Source organism: Heptranchias perlo, chromosome 22 (assembly GCF_035084215.1).
Source record: "Heptranchias perlo isolate sHepPer1 chromosome 22, sHepPer1.hap1, whole genome shotgun sequence".
Classification (NCBI taxonomy): Eukaryota; Metazoa; Chordata; class Chondrichthyes; order Hexanchiformes; family Hexanchidae; genus Heptranchias; species Heptranchias perlo.
In genome coordinates this window covers 47,083,447-47,109,988 of record NC_090346.1, presented here as the reverse complement: position 1 = coordinate 47,109,988, position 26,542 = coordinate 47,083,447, and the positions used below count along the sequence as shown (strand labels likewise).

Sequence of the window (26,542 nt, the reverse complement as noted above, 5' to 3'; positions counted from 1 at the left end):
TGAGGCACAGTAAATAATGCTGAACGGGATCAGTAACATTTAATTTTCCGCACCGCACCGCACTGCACTACTGTTCAAATCTTTGGCTGTATTGTAATTGCACCTGAAGTCATTTGGAGGAAAATACTGGGCGTATTTGCGAAGAACAGTTTGAGTATGATGGATGCTTTTTCTATTTAAGACTGTTCCTATTTATTTTTTCTGGGGGAGGAATGCAGGATTAAGAAGTGCAGACCCATACATTCTAATCAGGATCATAGGCCAGGCGATGTGTACTGTAACATTGATAATATTAAAATGTACTATTTAACTGCACTGTTCAGTTACCAATCTACAATTAAATGAGCTTTCAGTAAGATAAATTAGCCCAAGTAGTGAGAAAAAGGCTGTTTGGCCCCTAAACTCTGTCCCCTCCACAACTATATACAAACTGTTTTATCAAAGCCACACCTAATTTACTTCACCTCCTAAGGAAAGGTTTGGCAGCATTTCTAATCCCCTCTTTCTCCCCCCTCCCCCCTTCACACAGTTCTGAATACCTACCCAACACTTAATCCTACATTTTGCATCCTGACCTTCCTTAGTATTACATAAAATTACGTAGAATTTACAGCACAGAAACTGGCCTATTGGCCCAACTGGTCCATGCTGGTGTTTATGCTCCACACGAGCCTCCTCCCTCCCTACTTCATCTCACCCTATCATTATATCTTTCCATTCCTTTCTCCCTCATATACTTATCTAGCTTCCCCTTATTATGATCATTTCATGGCCCCACCCGTTCAGGTAATATCATATTTCATACAGCAACTGGTTATATATGTAGTTCCTAACCAGCTTTTCTTTTTAAAGGTGTTAATTTACTTCACGTTTGGTTGGGAGACTCTTCCACATGTCCATGACTCTAGTTAATTTTTCTTCTAATCTCCAGTTATATTTCCTGAGACTTGACAGGTTATCAAATAACCTGCTTGAATCTGCTTTATTCAATCCTCGAAGCATTTTGAAACCTGGATCATTTTTTTTTTAACGCAGCGAGATCTGGAATGCACTGCCTGAAATGGTGGTGGAAGCGGATTCAATAGTAACTTTCAAAAGGGAATTGGATTTCTACTTGAAGGGAGAAAATTGCAGGGCTAGGCCGAAAGAACAGGGTGAGTGGGACGAATTGGATAGCTCTTTCAAAGAGCAGGCACAGGCACGATGGGCCGAACGGCCTCCTTCTGTGCTGTATGATTCTATGCCTCCCCTCAATCTTCCGTTCTCCCATGATGATGCATTGTATTCTGGGTGTATTTTCACAATTTAGTGTGGGGTATCTAAGCTTTTTGGGGTGCATAGGTGCTTACCATTGATGTTCGGAGGCCATGTGTAAAGTTTAAATCCATTTTCTCATCAGTTTGCATATATTAACAGATCTTGGTGTTCTGATTTACGACTTATCCATCAAAATGCCAGCAACAGACATTCCAAACTCTTACGCCCACAAACTATCTGAGTGCAAATAGGATTGAGCTGCTAGCTTTGAGAGCTGGATTGCTGGGGCTCGGGCGTCATACGTGGCCCATGACCTCAGTTTAGGGACGTAAAAACAGAAAATGCTGAAAACACTCAACACTGTTTCTCTCTCCACAGATGCTAACATGTCAGGTTGATGACCTTTCTTCAGAACTAGGTCTCAGTTTAGGCACCCCTGATTTATCACACCAAGTCCCAGATCCATCCTTACCAGTAATATTTATCTCTGTATCGTGTAGTTGTTACTCTAGTTATAGAACAAATGTCAAAATGCACAAGATGCAACTGTAACAAATACTAAATTAACATATGTTGCTTTTGCATTTTTTTTGGTAGGCTTTATGGCGCACCTTACGCAATCCGGCTGACAGTATCTCCCACGTGGCCTACCGTGTACTGGGCAAGTTTGGTGGCAGCAACCGGAAGATGCTGAAGGAGTCCCAGAAACTACAGTATGTTGTCACGGAGGTGCAAGGGCCTAGCATTACAGCCGAGTTTTCAGACTGTAAGGCATCTATTCAGCTTCCTATGGAGAAGGTGAGGCTCACGTACTCTGTTGCTAACAGAATATGTCTGGCTTGCGCATCATTAGTTCTTAGTGCTCGTCAAGATGAGGGGAGTGCTAGCAATCGGAACACTTAATAATTGATCGTCAGCCCGTGGCTCAGTGGGTAGCACTCTCGCCTCTGAGTCAGAAGGTCATGGGTTCAAGTCTCCATTCCAGAGACTTGAGCACAAATTCCCAGCACTGAGGGAGTGCTGCGCTGTCGGAGGTGCCGTCCTTCGGTTGAGACACTGAACCGAGGCCCCGTCTGCCCTCTCAGGTGGATGTAAAAGATCCCATGGCACTATTCGAAGAAGAGCATGAGAGTTCTCCCCGGTGTCCTGGCCAATATTTATCCCTCAACCAACATGACTAAAACAGATTAGTTGGTCATTATCACATTGCTTTACAAGCATTTTGGAACAGGAACCATGTCTGTTTCTTTCACACCCTGGAGTTTGCTGAGGCCAGTTGTAGGATTAGCTCTTCAGAGCTTAAACTGCTGCTGTTGTGTTTTATTCTCCTCTCCCCCTGCCCCCCCCCCCCCCCCCAAGACGGCTGAGTTTTTAGATTTTCATTAATTGTTCCCACTTCAACCCTTACCCTTACCTTACCGGTATCACCCAAATAAAATGGCCTCCGAGCAGTAACTAATTATATTCCGGGGTTCTTGTCACTAGGTTACTTTGTGAAACTTCTAAATTGAAATATCTTACCACATCGATTCCTGCCACTTGATGGCACTGTGTGTGAACAGCAGTGTATTGCAGTTTTGTTTGAGTGCAGCTTTTATGTATTCAGTATTGAGAGTCATTACAGTGCCACAATGTGGCAAGAATTGGGTACTGTAGCAGTGTCATGAAACATCCCATCCTACTGGGTCTGTAAGGAAAATGCATCCCCCATTCTTAGCTGTGGAATCGTGCATGTTGCCTAGTAAAGGAAAGAAAAAGAAAGAACTTTTATTTAAATAGTGCCTTTCACGACCTCAGGGCGTCTCAAAGCGCTCTACAGCCACTGAATACCTTTAAAGTGGAGTCACTGTTGTAATGTAGGCAACACGGCAGCCAATTTGTGCACAGCAAGGTCCCACAAACAGCAATGAGATAAATGAACAGATCATCTGTTTTAGCTGTTGGTTGAGGGATATATATTGGCCAGGACACCAGGATAATTCCCCTGGTTGTCTCCGAAATAGTGCCACGGGATCTTTTACGTCCACCTGAGAGGGCAGGCGGCGTCTTATCCGAAAGACGGCACCTCCGACGGTGCAGCGCTCCCGCGGTACTGCACTGGGAGCCTCAGCCTAGATTATGTGCTTAAGTCTGTGGAGTGGGACATGAGCCCACGACCTTCTGACTCAGAGGGAGAGTGCTACCCGCTGAGCCACGGCTGACACCTGGTAGAGGAAAGGACTAACTGGGGAATGAGTTGACCCAGGCTTTGCCTGCACCCCTTGTTGAAGCAGTATTTCCAGAGGTCTCTTAAGCTAGTGGAGGCACACTACCTTTTGTAGTAAAACTGAAGTAAAATCCAGAGGGCCTGCAACATCTATGTTATGATGGGAGGAAAAAGAAAATGTCTCAGCAGTCTCAGTACACTGGCTCAAGATGCCACTGCAAAGCTGATGGCCGTTTTTCTTTTTTCGTCCTTGCGTCTCGGACCATGTTGAATATGACGATCCTGCAAGTACCTTCAGCTGGAATGTATTTGCAGGGACCCTGTTTGTTTCCTAATTTTAAGACAGTAAAAAAAAAAGTTGGAGTGACATTAAAATCTGGCCTTAATGCGCTTTACCACTGTTGCTGGCTCTACATTGAGTATTTTGCTTCTGCCTCCTCCTCCCTCCCCCCTGCTCCCCTTTATATCGGTTATTTCTGGTTAATTGTTCTTTTTGATGCTGCCAATTCTGCCTCTGGTTTCACTCCAACTTTTCGGGCGCTCTCATTCACATTGCAGCACAATTCCAATTACTGAAAATATTAAATAAACCCATAACTTGTTACTACTTCATTAAAAAACGATTACTGCCTCACCCTTCAAACTGAAAGCTCCCCTCCTAAAAGTACGTTTAAAAAAAATGCAATTAAAAGATTAGAAATTATGTCACAGCTGTGGGGTGATCATTGTAATTTATTCAAATTCATCAATCACTTAACTGTGTCAAACAGACAACAGGTTGTGTTGGAAAAATATTATTAAGTGAATGGACTGTGTAGTTGGTGAATCATAAAGGATCGGGTGAAGCATTTAAACCTTAAACGATTCCATTTAAATATCACACTCCAGAAATTGTTTAAACCACCCCTCAGCCCCCCCACCCCCCGCCTTTCTCTCCTGCAGACAGTGACTTTTCCCTGAGTGCGATTTGGCGCCAATTTGCTGATCACTGTCCAATCCTTATGCAGCTGGTCAGTCTTCATGCATGAGCCCAGACAGTGAGTGTCGATAGGCTTTCGACCACAGGGATTGTTGCAACCAGCCCCTGATCCTGTCCCTTTCCAGCTGCTCGTGCACCTGCTTTTCCAGCAGGGTTCACCAGACAGTGATCAGGAGCAGGAACCTTTGCTGATTTGTTTTTTTTCTCCCTAATCCGGTGGTGACTAGGCCCTTCGTGCCTTCGCTGTGGTTCTGGTTGAGATCAGCTAACTCAGTACAAATGATGGAATATTACTTAACACCTTTCTAGCTCAGCTATGTACATGATTCTGACTTTTTTTTAAAAGCACACAATGCAAAAAGCTATTTTATCGTTAGAAAGAAAGACTTACATTTATATAGCACTTTTCACGACCTCAGGATGTCCCAAAGCACTTTACAACCAATGAAGTACTTTTTTGAAGTGTAGGCGCTGTAGGATATGTAGCTCTGTAAAAGTGCCAGTTTGGTGCAGGGCTGCTGTGGTGGGGATGAGGATTTTAGAATCATAGGACTTGAAGAAAGGTTTGTGAATAATTATTGTTTTGTATCTTTCTAAAACAAATGATCATCAAGGTTCTCAAAATTGTTTTGCTGATGTGTTCAGTGCCAGAGCAAATATTTTGAGGAGCCAGGTATCAGGCAACATACTTTTCTACATTAAGATTATTTCAGCACTAATATTTATCTGGAAAGTTAACCCTAGGTATACTGTGCACTTTAACTTAATGTACGAGGGAGTTAAGGGAAATGACACTCCCTCACTTTTGTAACTAGGGAGAATGTAAATCACTAGTGACAGTCAACAATGTTTTCAGTGATCGCCCAAATATTCCCGTGTCTTTTTTAAAGCTTTCTTGGGAAGGTTTAGTAGCTAATACACTTGATAGGGTTTGTTTTTTCAGTTGTACGCTAACCAGATTCTAAATGTTGGGTATTTAAAATGTTCAGATAGTGAATAGAGTTCCTGTTTTTAGGAGGGGGGGCAGTTAAATCAATAAAACCTGTTTTCAATTCCCATCCTTCCTCTGGATTGCAAGATGTTTGAAATTGGGGTTTGTTCAAAAACGCACATTAAGAAGCTAGATGGAACATCATTTGTTAAATGTGTTCTAATCACACAGTTAATCCTGGTACGAAGCATCGGCAGAATAAAAATCAATTCAGCCTAATAAAAGCTGACTACTTAACCCAGAAAAGGAATTCAAGCTTCCATCTCCAGCTCTCCACTGCACATTCTTCCCTGATTTCCTGGTCTCCTAATTTGTTGCAATGCTCTCTACTCTGTGCACTCTGTGAAGCTGGTACTTAGTGTTTGTGGTTGTCAGAAGCAAAAAGTGGTAAAGCATCAAATCAAAGTATTGCTTTAAAAATAAAACCAATGCCCCCCCCCCCACCAAAAAAAAAGAGACTGAAACCATAATAATGAAATATTGCAGTACACATTTCATTTACTGGGTTTAAATAGTGCTGCCAAGGAAAAATCATTTTTGTATACAGGGAATACTTGTTCAGTTTGGAAAGCTAGTTCAGAATTTCTCGCTTCATATTCCATGGGAAAGCTTTTCGAGTTGAAAGCGTGATTGAAAGTACTGCTCCTTGTAAATTGCTGTAATAAAATATGTGGCATTCATGACCAGATTTTTAAAAGGATATCTATATATACAGTGTTTGAACCCTGCCGTTTTAGCGCACTTGTAGATGAAAAAGCTTAACCCATAAACATTGAATTGATGCTCGCAGAACAGTCATTTTCATTTAGTGATCATGTTCTGTTTAGCGCTTAAACGAAAAAAATGTCTCACACTAGACTTGTTGTAGTTTGAAGGAATATTTGGGTTGTACAGTGAGCATTTTTTTGTTAATATATTTTTCATTTTTACTGCATTAATGTGCGGTCCCACTTCAGTGGGCTGTGGACAGGACTCTGTTATGTAGCGAGACCTTGATGGGCTTTCATTAAAGCTGAATATTGGGTCTGATGGCTGATGCTAGAAATTATAGTCTTAAAAATATTTTCCTCTTGGACAAACTGTTCACCTTTCAATAGCAGGGTCACCTCAAAGGTCACTTCATCTGCATAATTTCATATTAACTATCTAATGTATAAATGATTGGTTTTCAGCTTAGAGCTAGTTTGATCATGACATCTCTCATTTTATGCTCTCCTAAGTGAATTTTCCATTGCAGTCGCATTGATGAGCAGCATAACACTTGGCTGTCCTCTCTGCTCAGTTGTGGAGTTTTGGATTTCTTTTTCTACTTGTGTTGTTTTGATTTTTAAAGGATGTGGGTTACAGATGGTGTTTTCCAGGCATCCAGTCAAATCTCCCTCTCGCTCTTCCCGTCTCACTCTTTCCCCATCTCACTCGTTTTGATTACGCTCCTGTGAAGTGCCTTAGGACGTTTCACTACGTTAAAGGTGCCATATCAATGCAAGTTGTTGTTTTGGGGTATTTTTTTAAGTTTGTTGTGAAACAGCTCAGGAATGAGTTATTGGAGGTGTCTCTGGTGAGGTAAAAGGGTGTTAAAGGGAACAGAGCACTTATAGTGGGCCTTTTAATTAAAAAAAACTAGTTCTTTACTGTACGCTGCACTGGTGATGTAAATGGAGTGCTCAGCGGTGAGCTGCAGTGTGCAGAATTCATCCCATGTGGGAGTGGATGAGAAACAGTTGTGGGTTACTCAGTTCTGTCAGTCACAGGGTAAATTACATATATAGTGGCTTACCGTAAAAAGACAATCCTTGCTTTTCAGAGTGTCTCCTTATTACTGTTAAATATGTTATTCGACTTCAATTTAATTAGACCATCTCTGTTATAAACAGTTGAAAGTAATGAAAAGATTGCTTTGCTTGAGTTAGTGATCATTTTAGGGTCAATTTTATGGATAAATTTATGATTTGTTTAGAATGGCTACACATTCAAGGGTGAAAATCTGCATCTGTGGTTGTATTTTTGCAAATGGGGATTTTGTTTTTTCTAGCTGGGTTGTGGTGCAGTCTGAACACTCTTTAGGACTGAATCATTTGGCTCAAGTAGTAGTATTTTTCCAAGAGGGTTGTTATTTGTAACTGATGTAGCAGATTATTCAGCTCAGTAGAGCTACTTTGACTTTCACATCTTAATTGGTCTCTGGAGCAAAAAGGAGAGCAGTTATTGTCCTTGCCATAGATCGACTAACTGCAGGAGAGGCAAAGTTTTATTACATTAAAAATAAGGAAGTAGAACAATAACTCTGTGATTGTTACAGAATCGGCCATTAACATTTTGAAATGGCAATCCTACATATCAACAGGACCGTCTATATAACATATTGGGGAAGAATTTTTTTTATAAAGATCAGATAAATTAACCGTGCATCCCTCTGTTAAAAAGGATGCTTGAAAAGAAATCAATGAAAGCAGGATATGAATATGTTGGTATCACAATTGGGACCGATTCAACCTTCATCCTTTTGAAGGTTTATTCAGGTAGAATTTTATCCTGTTGGAGCAGCGTGTGTTAATCAGCTGTGGCTCAGTGGGTAGCTTTCTTGCCTCTGAGTCAGAAGGTCGTGGGTTGAAGTCCAGAGACTTGAACGCAAAATCTAGGCTGACACTCCCGAGTGCGGTGCTTAGGGAGAGCTGTACTGTCGGAGGTCCCATCTTTCAGATGAGATGTTAAACCAGGTCCCGTCTGCCCTCCCAAGTGGACTTAAAAGATCCCATGGCACTATTTCGAAGAAGGGCAGGGGAATTCATGGCCAATATTTATCCCTCAACCAATATCACTAAAACAGATTATCTGGTCATTATCACATTGCTGTTTGTGGGATCTTGCTGTGCGCAAACTGGCTGCCGTGTTTCCTGCATTACAACAGTGACTACACTTCAAAAAAAAAAGTACTTATTGCTGAAAAGTGCTTTGGGACGTCCTGAGGTTGTGAAAGGTGCTCTAGAAATGCACGTCTTTTTAAATGTGACGCTGCTGGTTTTAACCACACCAAGGCTCGGCTGAGTACCAAAACTCCTTGCTATGTCTACCCTACATTATTGTGTAAGTAGAGTAATAGTAAACGGCTGCCTTGTTCATTGCAACTGCAGTGCACCAGTTTGACAATCTGCTAAGAGTGTCTGCTCTTGTCTGCTCTTGTTGTGTAATTATATGCAGACAATGTATAAAATTAAACAGGTCTTCATGTTTCGAATGCAGTTTAAATGTATTACACACACCTTAAAATTATGCTTGTATTTTATGAAGTTTCAGTGATGTACGAGAGAAGACTTTTAAATGGAGTAGATTTTGTGTACAAATGTGGTTTGTTTTTGATTTTAGGCGATTGAAACTGCGTTGGATTGCCTGAAGAGTGCCAACACTGAGCCATATTATCGGCGCCAGGCCTGGGAAGTGATCAAATGCTTTTTGGTGGCAATGATGAGCTTGGATGATAACAAACATTCGCTGTACCAACTACTTGCCCATCCAAAGTACGGACAGCGCAGATTCAGTTTAGTGATAGAATGCAAAGTGGATTCATTACATGTATAATGTGCAGCACCAGTTTCTTTTCACACGAGTCTAAAAAATACAAGGAGGAATTTGTTGAAACTCTATTTTGTGACAGGATTAGTCACTTTGACGACCTGTTTCTACCAACTTCAATGATTACAATTCTGATTTCATTCAACATATAATGAAAGTGCATGCGGTGTATACGTTAACTGAGAAAAGAGAACAATTTTCGGTACGGTTTGCGCTTTAACTGGTTTCAGGGAAAGTGATGAGCATAATTACAACTGATGCATGTCGAACATGTTTATCACTCATCATGCTTTTTGCATTTTGGGCATGTTGAATGAACAACATGTTCCAGACAAAGCTCTCAATAAATCTATTAACCTTCTGTCAGAAAATAAAATGTAAAATTAAATTTAAACTTAATTGTTAGGGTAGCCTGACTGTGCCAGCAGCTGTCTCACTATTGGGATGCTTGCAACAATTGCCCAGTTCCTGAATGCCTTGCATTCTAAAATGGTGTGTGATGACACGGGGATGCTAGGCGATGGAGGTCAGCGTTCCGCCACTCCAGTGCTAAGCAGATGTCTTGAGTGGCTGTAACGTTGTACACGGTGGAATGCTGTAAGCTCAGTAAGCAGAACTCTTGGGACTTTCCATGAGGGAAAGTGCAGAAGTTATGCCAGCTGCAATAGAACACAATTATTCAGCAATTAAGTGCTTGGGCTAAAGTCTTTGTGCATCATTTTGGGGTGTCCAAAACAAGCATGGGGACGTTGTAATATCTGGGACCATCCCAGGATTGGGCGATGGTTATTGGATTGATAAAGTTAAGCTTCAATTTAATTTTGTATTTATATAAAAGAAGACTCACAAATAGAATTGTTGTAGCCCCTTCCATGAAAGGTTTGGTTACATATTAGAATCCAAATCGTTATTTGATCAAACTGATAGGTGGTGATTGGAAATAAAAAAAAATTCATATTGACTTATACTTCAGTCGTTTCAAAACCCTGTGGTCGCTATTTTAAAAAAAAAAATTAGCTACTCAAATGAAAAAGCCAAGTCAAAATCTCTTATGGTAAGGCCTCTAATTTTAGAATAATTTGTTATCAGAAGCAAACTCCATGACTTGGCAAGTTAATCCAACGAGCAGCTCAGCCATACAGATCTAGAAGGCCTCTGGCTTGATCCACGGCCACTGCTGAGTTTAGCCAGGGAAGGTGATGGGACACTACAGTGAGCCTCCACCTCCTTGGTATAGGGAGGGAAATTACTCTGGTTCATTGCTCCCGATGGCTAACTAGGAGCCCTTGCTAGAAGCGTGTGCGTGTGAGTGCGCCCATGTGTGTTCGATTAGGGCGGGAAATTGGCCCAGCTGTGAGGTCCCTTCTGGTTGAATAACCCGCCAGTGCTTGTTGTCGAAGATTGCCCATGAGCCACGGCCACTCGGCTGAGGTAATGCCGAGTAGCTAGTGCCCATTGAATCGCACCAAAGCGCTTGAGAGAAGGGGATAAAATTGTCATGAGAAAAAAAATCTCTCTATAAAGGTGATGTGGAAATCTATTAAGTGATAAGGGCAGCAGCATAAGCATTTCTCGATCTTGGCGTAATAGCTCTTTTTGACTGCCAAATTGATTAATCTTTCAGCCTTTCAAATCCAAATGAAATGACTTGAGCACAGCGCACTGTAAATATTGAAACGTCACTCAATAATCACATTTGGTTGTCAGCGCATGTACCATTTGGAGCACATTTGCCTTATTTGCAGCAGCTGCCCCTAAATAGCTGTGATGAAATTGAAGCATCCATCTTATTTGTGGTCAGTTGCTGACAATATTAAAATGGAGTAATTGAATTAGGTCAGCTCTATCAAAATGTAAAGAAATTCTTCTGCCCACTGTGTGATTTTCATGCTTGACTTGTTAATAATGCATCGAGTGTTTTCTCGAATGAATTTAATTTTGTCTCCCAGCTTCACAGAGAAGGCCATACCTAGCGTAATTATATCACACCGCTACAAAGCACAGGACACGCCTGCTCGTAAAACATTTGAACAGGCTTTGACGGGAGCGTTTATGTCAGCTGTCATTAAAGATCTACGGCCTAGTGCCCTGCCTTTCGTGGCCAGCTTAATCCGTCACTACACCATGGTGGCAGTAGCTCAGCAGTGTGGTGAGTAAATGTCACCTACTGAATGGGTGAGGTTGAATCAGGGGCTTTGACATTCTCAAAGTTATTCTTATAAGGATAGAAAAAAAAAACCTGTGTAGAATTGAAAGAGGGATATTGCTCTGATTTAGTTCACAAGTGTGAAATTCCTATCATAATTCACAAACACCATGGGCACAAATGGATCATTAGGTCTAACTAAGGAATTAAGTCAAGCCAATGGGACTCTGGTCACAAGGCAGTATTCTAATACATATCCTTTTCTACATTAATCCATATCAAAAAAAAACTTGTTCAGCTGATTTTATTTTAAATACTTCCATTGTTCGGTAGTGGTGATATTTCTTTTGTTTTTGCATCATGATTATATGTACAGCTGTTAAGGGCAAGTTAGCTGTCACATTCAGTGAAGAAAGAAAGAACTTGCATTTATGCAGCGTCTTTCACAACCTCAGGACGTCCCAAAGCACTTTACAGCCAATGAAGTACTTTTGAAATGTAGTCACTGTTGTAATGTAGGAAATGCGGCAGCCAATTTGCACACAGCAAGGTCCCAAAAACAGCAGTGAGATAATGACCAGTTAACAGAAGAGTTATGAGAGGTTTTGATAGAGGAAATAAGGAGAAACTGGCAGGAGGGTCTGCAACCAGATTTAAGAAAATTGGCAATAGAACCAGAGGAGATGAGGAGAAATAGTTTTACGCAGCGAGTTGTTATGATCTGGAACACAATGCAAGCAGATACAATAGTAACTTTCAAAAAGGAATTGGATATATACCTAAAAAGGAAAAATTTGCAGGGCTATGGGGATAGGGTAGGGGAATGGGACCAATTTGATAGCTCTTTCGAAGAGCCAGCATAGGCACGATGGGCTGAATGGCTGCCTTCTGTGCTGTATGATTCTATAAATTTGCACGTGTAGGATACAGCTGGGAATAGGGACTTGGAGGGTTTTCTTTTGAAACTTGTAATTATTTTACTTAAATGAGCATGAAATAATAGTTAACAGTGAATGTTTTAAAAAAAACATACCTGTATCGTGGAATTTTCTACCATTGTGAACGCTCAGCATTGCAGTTGCTGACTGAAAAGATGCATTCTTCACCATTTGTTCCACCTCCACGTACAAATGTGTTACTAATATTCCTAAAAGGGATATTTTCCTTTTAAGAAAATGTTGTGCCCTGGCATTGTGTCATGAACTATGTTTATGCAATATAAAAAGTGTTTCTGCAGATTATTTGCTTTACTAACTAGTTTTGGCTGATACTTGCTTGAAAGATTTCCTTCACCCCCAGCATTGGCGGCCGTGCCTTCAGCTGACTAGGCCCCTATGCCCTGGAATTCCTTCCCTAAATCTATCCGCCTCTCTACCTCTCTCTCTCCTCCTTTTAAGACGCTCCTTAAAACCTACCCCTTTGACCAAGCTTTTGGTCACCTGTCCTAATATCTCCTTATGTGGCTCATTGTCAAATTTTGTCTGATTGCTCCTGTGAAACATAGAAAGATAGAAAATAGGAGCAAGAGTAGACCATTTGGCCCTTCCAGCCTGCTCCGCCATTCAGTATGATCATGGCTGATCCTCTGTCTCAATGCCATATTCCCGCTCTCTCCCCATATCCCTTGATGCCTTCTGTGTCTAGAAATCTGTCTATCTCCCTTTTAAATATATTCAGTGACTTGGCCTCCACAGCCTTCTGTGGTAGAGAATTCCACAGGTTCACCACCCTATGAGTGAAGAAATTTCTCCTCGTCTCAGTCCTATATGTCCCACCCCGTATCCTGAGACTGTGACCCCTGGTTCTGGACCCCTCAGCTGGGGGAAACATCCTTCCTGCATCCAGTCTGTCTAGCCCTGTCAGAATTTTATACGTTTCAATGAGATCCCCTCTCATTCTTCTAAATTCTAGTGAATACAGGCCTAGTCGACCCAATCTCTCCTCATACGACAGTCCTGCCATCCCAGGAATCAGTCTGGTGAAGCACCTTGGGATGTTTTACTACGTTAAAGGTGCTATATAAATGGAAGTAATTGCTGTTGTTGAAAGGAATGATTTACACAGTGGCTGGGTGAAGTGGTCGAACTTGTATCTTTTATAATATGATGGCTCCCTTAGTCCATCAATGGTTTCATTCAGTGGATTTTGTTTAGAAGTTGTTGCCCTTTGCTGGCACTAATATGTAAATTATTAAAACATTTTTTCGTGACCTATAAGTTCTGTGCTTTTATTTGGCATTGCGGTATATTTTAAAAGCATTTGATTGTGTCCCCCAGGCCCATTCTTGCTGCAGTGTTATCAAGTAGGCAGTCAGCCAAGCACTGCCATGTTCCACAGTGAGGAGAATGGATCGAAAGGAATGGACCCACTTGTTCTTATAGACGCTATTGCCATCTGCATGGCTTACGAGGAAAAGGAACTCTGCAAAATAGGAGAGGTGGCTCTGGCTGTCATCTTTGATGTAGCAAGCATAATCTTGGGCTCAAAGGAACGGGTAGGTCTTTTAAAATTTCAAATAACATCCGTGTTGAATTATGTCACCAAAGGATACTCGTCTTTAATTTACAACCGGTAGTAAAGAATCTAAAATAGAAAGAAAAAAAGACTTGCATTTATATGGCGCCTTTCACGACCTCAGGACGACCCCAAAGCGCTTCACTGACATTGAAGTGTTTTTTGAAGTGTAGTCTCTGTTGTAATGTAGGAAACGCGGCAGCCAATCTGCACACACGAAGCCCCCACAAACAGCAATGTGATAATGACAAGATAATCTGTTTTTAGTGATGTTGGTTGAGGGATAAATATTGACCCAGGACACTGGGGAGAATTCCTCTTCTCTTCGAAATAGTGCCGTGGGACCTTTTACTTCCACCTGAGGGGGCAGACAGGGCTTTGGTTTAATGTCTCTTCCGAATAGACACCACGTCCTGTTCAAGTTAATAAATTTTAGATCAGTAAAATTTCTGATTTATTGGGCGTTGTCAAATGAGTGACTCTTTTTTAAAAAATTCCTCCAGGCCTGCCTGCTACCGTTATTCTCTTACATTGTGGAACGTCTTTGCGCCTGTTGTTATGAACAAGCTTGGTATGCTAAACTAGGAGGTGTCGTGTCCATTAAGTTCTTGATGGAGCGCCTTCCTTTGATCTGGGTCCTGCAGAACCAGCAAACCTTTCTGAAGGCTCTCCTTTTTGTCATGATGGATCTGACTGGAGAGGTACTGTGCTTTTCTTATAGGGGGGTGGGGGGAGTCACATGTAGTTTATGGTATGTTGTACACAACAAAAGCCAGTATTTCTAACTAGCCCATGCTAGCAACTAACTGTCAGGCAGGGTGTGGACTGAAACTAGGTTTTAAAAAAAAAAGTGACCTCGATCAGCCTTTCTGTTCTTTTGCAAAGGGAGGGTATGGCTCAAGAAATCTTGCATCCACTCAAATCAGTGGCCACCAAATTATATAGGCTACTGATCTGGATGCCCTAATTGCTGATCTGTTCTCCCAGTGCACAAAGCCCTATACTGGAGGGTTAATTTATAAAATCTGCCCCATTGTGTCAGATGAAATCCGTTTCTGGTTGTCTTGTGTGATAATATTTTGGTCGTAATATGCTTATGACTGGAGTTAAATTAACTGACTATGACATTCTAATGGAATGCTTTAGTGGTGATATTATGTAGTAAAATAGTACTGTAATTGTAATATTGCCACACTGTGGCTGTTCAGATTTTGACAGCTGTCCATGCGTGGGAAAATGTGAATTTAACCAGTGACCGCACATACAAAAATATTTAAAAAGAAACTCAGAGGACTGAATGCTACTGCTTCTCTCAGAAGGGATGATGTGACCTGAAATTTGATGTTTGGCAAAATTGGAAATTGGGTGCTGGGTGAAAGAGAGAATTCTGGTAATGTAGAAATGGGAAAATCTGCTGGAATAAAACTTGGGTTTCGGGTACAAAGGAGTGAGGTGACGTTTGATATGCCTTTATGGCCAAACAACAACTTACATTTATATAGCGCCTTTAACGTAGTAAAATGTCCCAAGATGCTTCAAAGGAGCGATTATCAAACAAAATATGACACCGAGCCACATAGGGAGATATTAGGACAGGTTGGTCAAAGAGGTAGGTTTTTAGAAGCATCTTAAAGGAGGTGAGAGAGGTAGAGGGAATTCCAGAGCTTTGGGCCTAGGCAGCTGAAGGCACGGTCGGCAATGGTGGAGCGTGGAAAATTGAGGGTGCGCAAGAAGCCAGAATTGGAGACTGCAGAGATCTCGGAGGGTTGTAGGGCTGGAGGAGGTGACAGAGATAGGGAGAGGCGAGGCCATGGGGGAATTTGAACACAAGGATGAGAATTTTAAAATCGAGGCGTTGCCAGACTGGGAGCCAATGTAGGTCAGCAAGCACAGAGGGTGATGGGTGAACGGGACTTGGTGCGAGTTAGGATAAATGGCAGCAGACAGGCCATGCAAATAGGTGGTATAGATTCCTGATGAAAAGTTAATTTTCTGTTTACAGTGTTGTAAACTTTACCTGAAAGGATAATTCTGCTTCTGTCCAGGTTTCCAATGGAGCGGTTGCAATGGCCAAGACCACCTTAGAGCAACTGCTGGTCCGCTGTGCAACTCCCTTGAAGGACGAGGAGAAGTCAGAAGAGCTGCTCGCAGCTCAAGAAAAGTCATTCCACCACGTGACCCACGACCTGGTGCGGGAGGTGACATCGCCGAACTCGACCGTGCGAAAGCAGGCCATGCATTCTTTGCAAGTGCTTGCCCAAGTCACGGGGAAAAGTGTAACAGAAATCATGGAGCCCCACAAAGAGGTGACGTATAAATAATGCACCTGTGATTTTCAACCTTTGGCCATTGATGGAGAGGGAACCACTTGTAGGTGAGGGAGGCTTTTGGGGCAGATGTCACATGAATAGTTAAGAAAATCCCACCCAATATAGCACATGTGTACTTGCTAGGCTAAGCCCCTGTCCTTTCGGAAAGATTTTGTAATAATGAACAAAATTAGATGACCTGCTATGTTGGGATTATCTTCATTTTTCGAATGGAACAATCCTCCATATGAGAGAACCTTTAAATAATCAACTCTGATCTTTGACTTGGGACGAACAGAAATTTCTGTGGTTGTGTTATCATGTTTAACTTGCATTATGATGCCTCCCCTGATTAAAACCGAGGGGTCCAGGCAAGGCACCTTAGAGTAACGCTCCTGTGACATCGTCATGCCACCATCTTAAAGGGACCCTGTCATTAGTATTTTTACCATTGACAACCTGGCGACCTCGGCAATATGTGAGTAATTCTTCTGTTCCAAGTGCAAATACTACAAGGTGGATAATCTTGCCTTTTTATTTCAGAGGGGTATTGACAGAGCTAATCCACATTGTCCAAGAACATGTTTGCATTTAAAATGTGCATTGTCGTACTTGAATCCTTCGGTAGCCCGTTTCTGTGACTTGTGTTGTTAAGTGCCTGTTGGTATAGTACAGTTTTAAGTGATGAATGCTACTTTGATCCTGGATTATTCTGTATGCTGCTAGGTCTTACAAGACATGGTCCCACCTAAGAAGCACTTACTGCGACATCAACCGGCAAATGCTCAGATTGGACTGATGGAAGGAAATACATTTTGCACCACTCTACAGCCCAGGCTGTTCACCATGGATCTCAATGTAGTGGAGCACAAAGTCTTTTATACAGAGGTAAGGGCTGGATAACTCTAGCCATATTCAGCCGTTCTCTCATTTTCGAGTTTTCCTTGCCTGTTTCATTCATCTTGAGCAGTGCAGCTTAACTAAAATTGCTAAAGTGATCTTGATTTAATGGGCCTGTATTCTCTAACAGATTTAATGGACAGTTTCTCTTTAACAAATCAAATCATTGATTCACCAAAAAGAAAATCCAGTTATTTTGGCTGAGGATTTAGCTCCTGAAGTTATTTTTTAGTTCAGTGGGGAGGGCTCAGTCTTGTTGAGTTTATATCTACCTCGCCTTCTCAAGCATTTTAGTTTCAAGGCCATCCACGTAGATAGTTTTAATGGCTACAGAGAGTCATTTACTTCAGGTATATATGTGTCTTGAACAGATTAATTCACAAGAATATTAGGGTGTCAATGTTTCTGCACATCATTCAGGAGATTGGACAGTTGCCGTGGAACTCAAAGATGTGTACTTTCATATAGGAAGAAGCCTCTGTGCAGTACTGAGGGAGTGCTGCACTGTCAGAGATGCCATCTTTCGGATGAAACGTTAAACCAGGGCCTTCTGTGCTGTCTCAGGTGGATGTGAAAGATTCCATGGTACCATTTGAACAGGGGAGTTCTCCCTGGTGTCCTGGCTAATATTTATCCCTCAGCCAACAAAATTAAAACAAATTATCTGGTAATTTATCTCACTGCTGTTCGTGGGGCCATGTTATGCACAGATTCGCTGCCGCACTTCCCTACATTTCAACAGCGACTGCACTTAAAATGTACCTCATTGGCTGTGAAGGACTTTGGGCTGTTCTGATCAGACCTATAACCGAATTAACCTCAAATTGGTTATCATAGTTAACTCCACTACAAGTTCCTTTTTACTGTATAGACTCACAGCACTCTTTCCCCTCCCCGCCGATGAGCGGTGCCACTGCACTGTAGGCCTTTGGAAACAATTTAAGTTTGCAATATACTTTCTGGCTCCATATCCTGATGTGAAATGAAAAGCAATGAATTAAGTGCAGGGCTTTGGTTAAAAATAGAGGCCAGTTTTAAGATGTTTTTACAGAAATGGCTTATGCACTGAAAGTATTTGTGCAGGCACAAAGCTGGCATCAGTAGCAACATTGTTAGGTTGAATACTTCCATTTATTGCGTGACTGTGTTCAACTTGTTGAATGCTTTTATCTTGTTACAGTTGCTAAATTTGTGCGAGGCAGAAGATGTTGCACTTATGAAACTACCGTGCTACAAAAGCCTGCCTTCACTTGTGCCTTTACGCATCGCTGCTCTGAGTAAGTGAAACTATGGTAACATTAAAAAGCAGAAAGCTCCTGTCAACTCAAAACATCGAGCGGTTATTTTTACCCAAATTCGCAAGCAATTTGGAACCACTTTGCGATAAATTAAGAGGCGGCTTGGGAACTATTTTAATGCTAGTCTGTTTTGAGGTGCTTTTAGAGGAAATTAGTGTATGATTATAGTTTTTTGGACTTGAATTGGGTTTAAAAAGTTGTACCATGGCTGGCTGTAGCCATGTTGTAGCACTGATATTTGGCTGCCTGGATACAAGCTTGAGACCCCCACTCTGCAAAGTTTCTGGCCTCTAGCTGCGCCAGAAGATGCTGACCAGAGAAAGATGTACGAGGATCCTCCACTGGGCGACACTCGCATGCACCTTTGCGGCAATTGGTAAATAGCAGCATCAGTAGTGGTTTGGGAGCAGCCTATTCAGATGCTTGAGGTGGTGAGGAGCAGTGAGGGGGTCAAAGAAGGCGGGCGAAAGTGTGTGATTTTTTTCTTAAAAAGTAATGACACGCAGTAAAACCAGTCAGAAGCCATCTGTGAAACACAATTGTCTTTTAGAGTCAATGGAATCCCTACTGGCGAGCACAATACTGAAGCATGATATAACATGAGGCATTCAAGAAAACTCAGGGCTGGACAATCCCTAAATCTAGCATTCCGTAAGAATTTGACAAGCCCAATAGAGCACATTGTGGCAGGTCAGGGAACATTTAGCCAATGACCTGCTTTAAACTGCACATTACAAGTTTCGTTTTTTAAAAAAAAAATTGCAGGAGATTAGAAACCACTGTACTTGGCATTATATTTTCATCAAGACATTTCTACTCTTAATGTATTCCGGGACATGGATTTAAAAAAAAACAAAATGAAATATTAATGCTTGCTGTGTTGGGACAAGACTGCTTCAGTACATTAAAAAGGAGAATTTAAACGCCTTCCCCATTCTTTTATTTGTTGTACTTTCTCCCTTGTACTAATTGTACATACAAGAACTTAGGAATAGGAGTTGGCCATTCAGCCCTTTGAGCTGTTCCACCATTCAATTGGATCATGGCTGATCTGTATCTTAACTCCATTTACCCGCCTTGGTTCCGTAACCCTTAATCCCATTACCCAACAAAAATCTTAGATTTGAAATTTTCAATTGACCCCCGGCCTCAACAGCTTTTTGGGGGAGAGAGTCCCAGATTTCCATTATCCTTTGTGTGAAGAAGTGCTTCCTGACATTACCCCTGAACGGTCTAGCTCTAATTTTAAGGTTATGGCCCCTTGTTCTGGACTCCCCCACCAGAGGGAATAGTTTCTTTCTCTACCCTATCGAATCTTTTAATCACCTTAAACACCTCAATTAGATCACCCCTTAATCTTCCATATTCGAGGGAATACAGGATCATCAACTTTTGCAAGCAAGCATTTCCAACATGTTTTTGAATATATTTATCTACGTACACAATGTATTATCTTGGTTGGTGTATGTAATTGAGTTAGTTTTCCCTCCCTATGTACACGCCAATAACAAACAAACTTTTCTAATACAGTTGTGTGTCCTAATTCACACATTGAGGAAGAAATTCACTGGTTTATATTGTTTGCTAGTTTGTGTGGACAGTAAAATTGTGCTCTTTTCCTTTCCCTCGAAAGATGCCCTAGCTGCCTGCAATTACCTGCCTCAGTCACGAGAAAAAATAATTGCTGCGTTATTCAAGGCGCTGAACTCAACAAATAACGAGCTGCAGGAGGCGGGAGAGGCCTGCATGAGGAAGGTCAGTTGTGTTGCAGTAATGTAATTCTGGAGTTGCTATCCAGACACACGTTGAAAGGAATTCAAACAAAACAATGTTAACATTTACCAGCGTATCGTTATACCATGAAACTTCCACAATGTCTGTCATTAGAATAATTTAATATAAAATGACTTGTTGTATTCTTAACAGAAAAAATAGGGATGCAGGCTGTACTCATTGCCCTAATTAAATATTAATTTTTCCCCAAATGTCCATTAGCTATATTAATGTAGAAATTACAGCAGCATGGTTTTGAAGGTCCTCCAGACAATTGCAGGCCCCATACTTAACATTTAGTCATCTGCCAGGAATATAACGCAGTCCACTCCTGATAATTCAAAGTCATTTTTTAACATTAATCATTTTTGAATTATCCAATAATTTGAATTAATCAATGTAAATAACAGAGCAAAGTGGGAATTTGGTATTTAAAAAAAATTGCATTTATCAGATCATTTTAAATCAAACAACTGACTCATAAAAGAAAGAGCATCTTATTTTTCAGAAAATGATTTTCCTTTTGCAGAATATTAATGTAAATCTGGGCTACTGTCACACTTATGCCCAGTAATTGACGGTGCTGTGACTGCCATTGACACTAGAGAACCTCGTAATGTGTATCATTTTTGAACATTTACATACAAGGTGTTTGGGCAGTAATACCTTGTTTTGGATTTGGGCTGCGTGGTTCAAGGCTTTGACCAGAATCCTGGAACCGAGGTGAGCACGAACCACTCAAACCTCCTGCAGTCCGTTGCCACCTGAACCTTTGGCTGTGTTACGGTCTTGATGCCTCTTACACGAGGCCCTTAGCAGCCCCGTATAACTTTGTTTCTGACCTATGTTGTTCAGAATATGAGCCTGATATTCTTCCACAAAGCAAATCACAACAAAAAGATGGTAAATCCATTTTTATTTTAGTACGGTTTGGTTGCTGTGATGCTTGCACACTTCTGCCTCCAACCAGCAATAGTGGGTTTTAAAGAAGATTGGTAAACTTGAATATTCATTATATAATAAAAATGCACAAGGACCTTGTGTGTCTTGTTGATAATGTGCCACTATATGTAAAGCAATCTTTTTTTCTGAACTGTGTGGGATTTATTTAGCAATTGTGCTAAATCTTACTGTTTTAATTGACTAAAGTTTCTTTTTACCTTTATGTTTTCCTATTTAGTTTTTGGAGGGAGCTACAATTGAAGTGGATCAAATCCACACACACATGCGGCCACTCCTGATGATGTTGGGTGACTATCGCAGCCTGACTTTAAACGTCGTGAATCGCTTGACTTCTGTGACAAGACTTTTTCCTAACTCTTTTAATGATAAATTTTGTGACCAGATGATGGTAAGTCAGCGAGCAGCTTTATAAATCATAACACTGACACATTGTTGAAATTTTAGCCAGTGTAGAATGTACCTTGTTCATAATGAAACTCCTAAAGTGAGTTTGACATTTTGTTCCTTTTTTGGGCCAATTTTCTTCCCTGCCTTGCTGAATGCGTTAACCCTTGCCGGGGTAGCAGTGACTTTCAAGACTTTATACGAGTACCCAACCCGCCAATCTGTGCCGTAAATCGATCACAAATCAATGAAGATGTTTACCTGCCTTTGCTGCATGCTCAGTACCATCCTCCAGACCCTTGGCCAGTCTTAACACATGTGTTGATTTCCCCTTTTTCTGAGCCTAGTCTGCTTCGGCAGTGAAATATTTTCATTGGTGCTGTTCAGTCCATTTGAATCACCCCAATAGTTTATAGAGGACATATCATAGAGATAGCAGTTTGTACCTGGTAGGCCCCCTGGTTTAAGAATAGCAGTAACATTAGCTCTCTGCCACATCTTTAGGATACAGGGCTTGTCAACACATTGGTGTAAGAAATCCAAGAGCCATCTTTACCATTCAGGACTATCTTGTTTAAGGATTTTTTTTGACCATTTTTTCACTAAGGACTTGGGAAATTAGTTACTATAAAATATTGGAGTTTTAAAACAAAGTGTATTCTCGCAAGTTTTGGGGGGGGAATAGCACCGAGTCTAAAGGTGGTTAACATGTTAATGACCTAAACATTGAAGTTGCTTTCCCCAAAGAATGTAATAAAAAGAAATTCATTAACCTGTCTCAGTAATTAGTAAACAGGGAAGTCTCTGGTCTGAGGCACTCAGCAAGGGGTTGTCTGCCAGCCCTTCCTTTCTGGCTGCCAACATGGGGATAAAAACAGAGGCAGAAGCACTCGCTGATGGTCAGGTTTTTAAAACAGAAAGCTATGAGGGTAAGCTTATGCCAGGGTCAGAAGGAGAATGCAGGGGGGTAGTTGGGAGTTAGTTTACTGATCAAACAAGGCGCCTCACTAACATGGGGAAGCTTAGCGTGCTCATTATTTTGTATTGTTACATCAATACAAGTTAGAATTGAATTAAGTGGATCAATCATTATCATTGCCCTGTATGTTCACTTACTGTGAAATAAAGCAGCTTAATGATTCCTGTCTGGCCTCGTCCTATGAGATGTCTTTTTGGTTCTCCATTGAAAAGATTGCAGTGGCACATGGATGTCAGCTAGATCACAAGGAGGTATACTATTGTTACACCCTCGGGCTACACTATTGGCATTGTGAGTCGACTCTGGCACATAAGGGGTGTGGGATTCAATTGCAGAAGCGACTGACACCACTGAACCTGAGAAGGTATCGAGACCTGACTTGAATTTGTAACGAGCACCAAGCTGTGGGATGAATTCAGGATGGCTATAATTGGGACCGGGGCCATATTAGGTCGAGTGTGAATCACTTTCTGATTTAAACCGCATCTCTCTGCCCAATTTACTCAAGTCAGGCTGAGCTTAAAAAAAAACCCGATGACATTTCTTCTCGATCAACACCTTTGAGGATTTGTCAAAGCCGTTATACTGTCCCTTTTGGAGGAGTTTTGCTGCGGTGGTATGTGCTTTCAGTCGTCGTGATTTCGCACCATGATTTTTCTGAGCAAACTCCATGCCTTTCTTCAGGATTGATTATAATCATCTGTTTCCATAAGGTTGTGACAATGCTGCCCCCTTGATCTATACAGTTGAGAGTTTCTGAATCCGTTTTAGGGGGGGCTCTGTGTGTGCTGGTCACAGAAATTGTTAAAAGTTGCTGCTTTGGCAGAAAACCTCATGGGCATCCATCCAATCATCATTTGAGGTACTGCATGTTCTGCCGGGCACTAATCGTAAGCCCAGTGAGTTGAGTTCATGTCCTGACAAGGTTTCTGTTTGAGGGTAGAGCTGGACAGATTGTAAGTCTAACTGTGTTATGACTGGGAGCTGTTAAAAGCCTCAGCATGTTGCCCTGGCTGAAATTTTGCAAATGCTGCACAAATAGGGGACCAAATCTGGGGCCTTCTGGTCTGGGTGACTTAGTACCACATTGGTCCAAGCCTGTACCCACCAGGCCTTCAGAGGAACTGTGAGTTTGAGGTTTCTATTGAATGTTTCCTGATTTTAAAGGACATTCTGCTCTGTATGGCTGTGTACCACAGCACCTGATGTGCTAAGTTTTACAAACCAGAGGACAGTCTGTCGTAAACTTTGTACATGAGTAAACTGGAAGGAAATCATGTAGATATATATGAGAGGGAGCGAGAGATAGAATATAGGGGTTAACTATATATGAGTTTTGTTGTCACAAGTATCTCTTGTCCCAATTGTAAAGGGACATCACAATGCTTTAAAGCCATGTTCAAGATGGGAGTTTAGACATTGAGAAAATGAACATTTGATTAGACTCGCTTGTCTTATTATGAATGTGGTTTGTGCAAGTTTTACATTAGGATGTTGAGTTTACAATGATTTATAGAATATTAATTTTTGTTCCTGTAATGCTGTGATCAGAATTTAAGACTCCTCAGTATTCCATGGAGGATTTTTCCACTCATCAAATAACAAAGCCAATTTTCACAGCATAAAATTCCCTGCTGTTACATTGAGACTGGCCTCTGACATGACATGCTTTCCTTTATTGTATTAGTTCTGGAAATGTGATTGGCAAATTATCTGAGTGTAGACACTTAAAAAGCAATAGTAACAGTAATAAGTGACAGTGGCCTAAAGGTGCAGTAAATTGCGGTAATGTTTTTGATGTTGCATTAAGTGGCTCTTTCTTCAAATAGTCCCAGAATTGTATGGAAATGCATCTGTATTATTTGTAGTATGTATTGTTACACGCAATCTGAAGAGTTTAGTAGATTATGTGGCTGTTTTTTTTTCTCTCTCACAATGGGCAATGCTGGCAAGGCCGCATTTATTGCCTATTCCAAAGTTGCCCTGAGTGGCGTGCTAGGCCAATTCAGAGTCAACCCTATAGAGTGCGATTAGAGTCATGCGTAAGGCAGATCGGGTAGGGTTGACAGGCTGCCTTCCCTGAATCACGTCAACGAACTGGTTGGGTTTTTATGACCATCTGGCGCCAGCCCACAAATTACCAGATTTATTGAGTAGCACAAGTCAGCAGGTTCATGTACATTTGCTTGCATTGCTAAATTATACGATGCTTTAATAATTACTTATTTCAAACAGGGTACGACTAGGTGCAGTTACCATGGAGTTATTAAGGATGGCCCAATATTGTACAACCCTTTCTACATTGTGTTTGATGAAAACAGTGCTGCATTGAAACCTTATTTCAAAGTGGTACTGACAATGTTGGGGAATATTCTCCTTTACTTGCTTTGCCATTTTTTGCATTGGATAATTGCATGAAGTAGTGATGGAGGATAATGCATAATTGATAGAATAAGCTTCCTTTCAATTTAATGAGGTAGAAAGCTTGTATAATGTGTTTGCAGATGCCAGCCAGGTCATTCTTCCCAGTACCAAAAAAAAGACAGCTCCTTTTGTGTTTTGACAATTGACTTCTTTCATACAGCTGAAACATTTCGCTTTGACTTCAGGTGAAGAAAGGCAATTTAACCACTTGAGTACCATGGCCGAAATTAGTTGGATTACAGAGCTGCTGATGAGTTAATACTTGTTCTGCGGTTCCATTCCTGGTTCGGACATGTAAAAAAGTGTCGGAAGATTGACATGATCTTCTGAGTCTGAGCTTAAAATTGCTCACCAAAATGACCCGTGAAACCTTTTTCTTTTAGATTTTCCTTTTTTTAATAAATTGAACTTTCAAGACTTTACGTACGCATATATAATTTGCAAACCCAGTGTACGTTTTCATTCCATGGTGGCGAGGGAAGAGAACATTGAGGTTACTTGGCATGCTGTGCCTACACTGGGACCAATTCCAGGCAGAGGATGAGCACCCCTATTAAACCTATTCAAAAAGTTTAGTTCAAGGGTGTCAGCACACTTCCAAGGTGAATGGTGATGAGTGGATCACAGTGGTTGGTCCTTGCATGGTGAATTTTAAGCCTTGAGAGTCAATGTCCATTACTTCCCCCAACTACAGTGATGTTTTAATTTGTATGTAGGAGATGAATTGCTTTGAAAGAATTAAAGGAATGCAATCTAATATATTTTGCCAATTTAATTAAACTTTCTGAACCCATTGTGGCATGTTGTATCATTCTGTTCATCTTAATCTCCTCTGCTACTGTACTTTGTGGTTTATAATTATCTTGTGTATAGAAATTAAATTGTGATGACCCTGGCTGCTTTGTGGAAGCCTCGATGATAAAATCAACGCAGCAAATTGTTTTGTTCAACTGTGGAGGATATTTGACTATAGTCTTTTATTAACTTAAAATTTGATACGGAAATAAAATTTTAAAACAAAAGGGCATTCAATTACTCAGCAATTCACATCTTTTCTATGCACGATGTCCTGTCAGTGAGTTCTGCATAAAATGTCTGCTTCCAGGCTTCCTGTATCCAGCTTTAGAGCATAAAGCCCACGCCAACCAGGGGAGACTGAGACACTGTTAAATGTACATGTTTCACACAAAATATTTTGGGTCATGTACAATTCAGTGGAATATACTTGGCTTTCAACTTTTCAATGTTTTCAGGTTGTATTTTGTTTAGTACTACTGATTTTAATTTCATATAGAAAATTGTACGAGAATGTGGTTCACATATTATAGCGGTTTGATACAACTGAGTGGCCTGCTAGGCCATTTCAGAGGGCAGTTGAGAGTCAACCACGTTGGTGTGGGACTGGAGTCACGTATAGGACCAGACCGGGTAAGGATGGCAGGTTTCCTTCCCTAAAAGACATTAGTGAACCAGCTGGGTTTTTACAACAATCCGACAGGTTCATGGTCACTTTTTACTGATACCAGCTTTTTATTCCAGATTTATTTTTTTTTAAACTGAATTCAAATTCACAAACTGCCATGGTGGGATTTGAACTCGCGTTCTCTAGATTGTTAGTCCAGGCCTCTGGATTACTAGTCCAATAACGCAACCACTATGCTACCGCACCCGTATCTAGACAGTGTAAAGATCGCTGTATCTGATTTTTAGCCATGGGATCGTAAACCTAATCCTACGAATGAAAGAATCTCAGGGTTTTTAACTTGAGCGTTTGATTCTGCAATCCAGTGACTAATCGTAGAGAGTAAGGCATTTGGAAATCGTAAATGTCATTTTAATCTCTGTTCCA

At 41.1% G+C, this 26,542-nt stretch overlaps 1 protein-coding gene across 2 annotated transcripts in view; it reads left to right on the top strand.

Moving 5' to 3' along the window:
- Window positions 1-26,542, top strand: part of trrap (transformation/transcription domain-associated protein) — a 174,911-nt gene that overhangs the window by 36,393 nt on the left and 111,976 nt on the right. For both annotated transcript variants that reach the window (XM_068003488.1, XM_068003487.1), the window contains exons 21-30: window positions 1,855-2,055; window positions 8,797-8,948; window positions 10,953-11,152; window positions 13,426-13,643; window positions 14,167-14,364; window positions 15,709-15,969; window positions 16,699-16,860; window positions 18,053-18,149; window positions 19,804-19,925; window positions 21,124-21,294. In XM_068003488.1, the coding sequence (XP_067859589.1) occupies window positions 1,855-2,055; window positions 8,797-8,948; window positions 10,953-11,152; window positions 13,426-13,643; window positions 14,167-14,364; window positions 15,709-15,969; window positions 16,699-16,860; window positions 18,053-18,149; window positions 19,804-19,925; window positions 21,124-21,294 (1,782 nt within the window). The remainder of the gene's footprint in view (window positions 1-1,854; window positions 2,056-8,796; window positions 8,949-10,952; window positions 11,153-13,425; window positions 13,644-14,166; window positions 14,365-15,708; window positions 15,970-16,698; window positions 16,861-18,052; window positions 18,150-19,803; window positions 19,926-21,123; window positions 21,295-26,542) is intronic.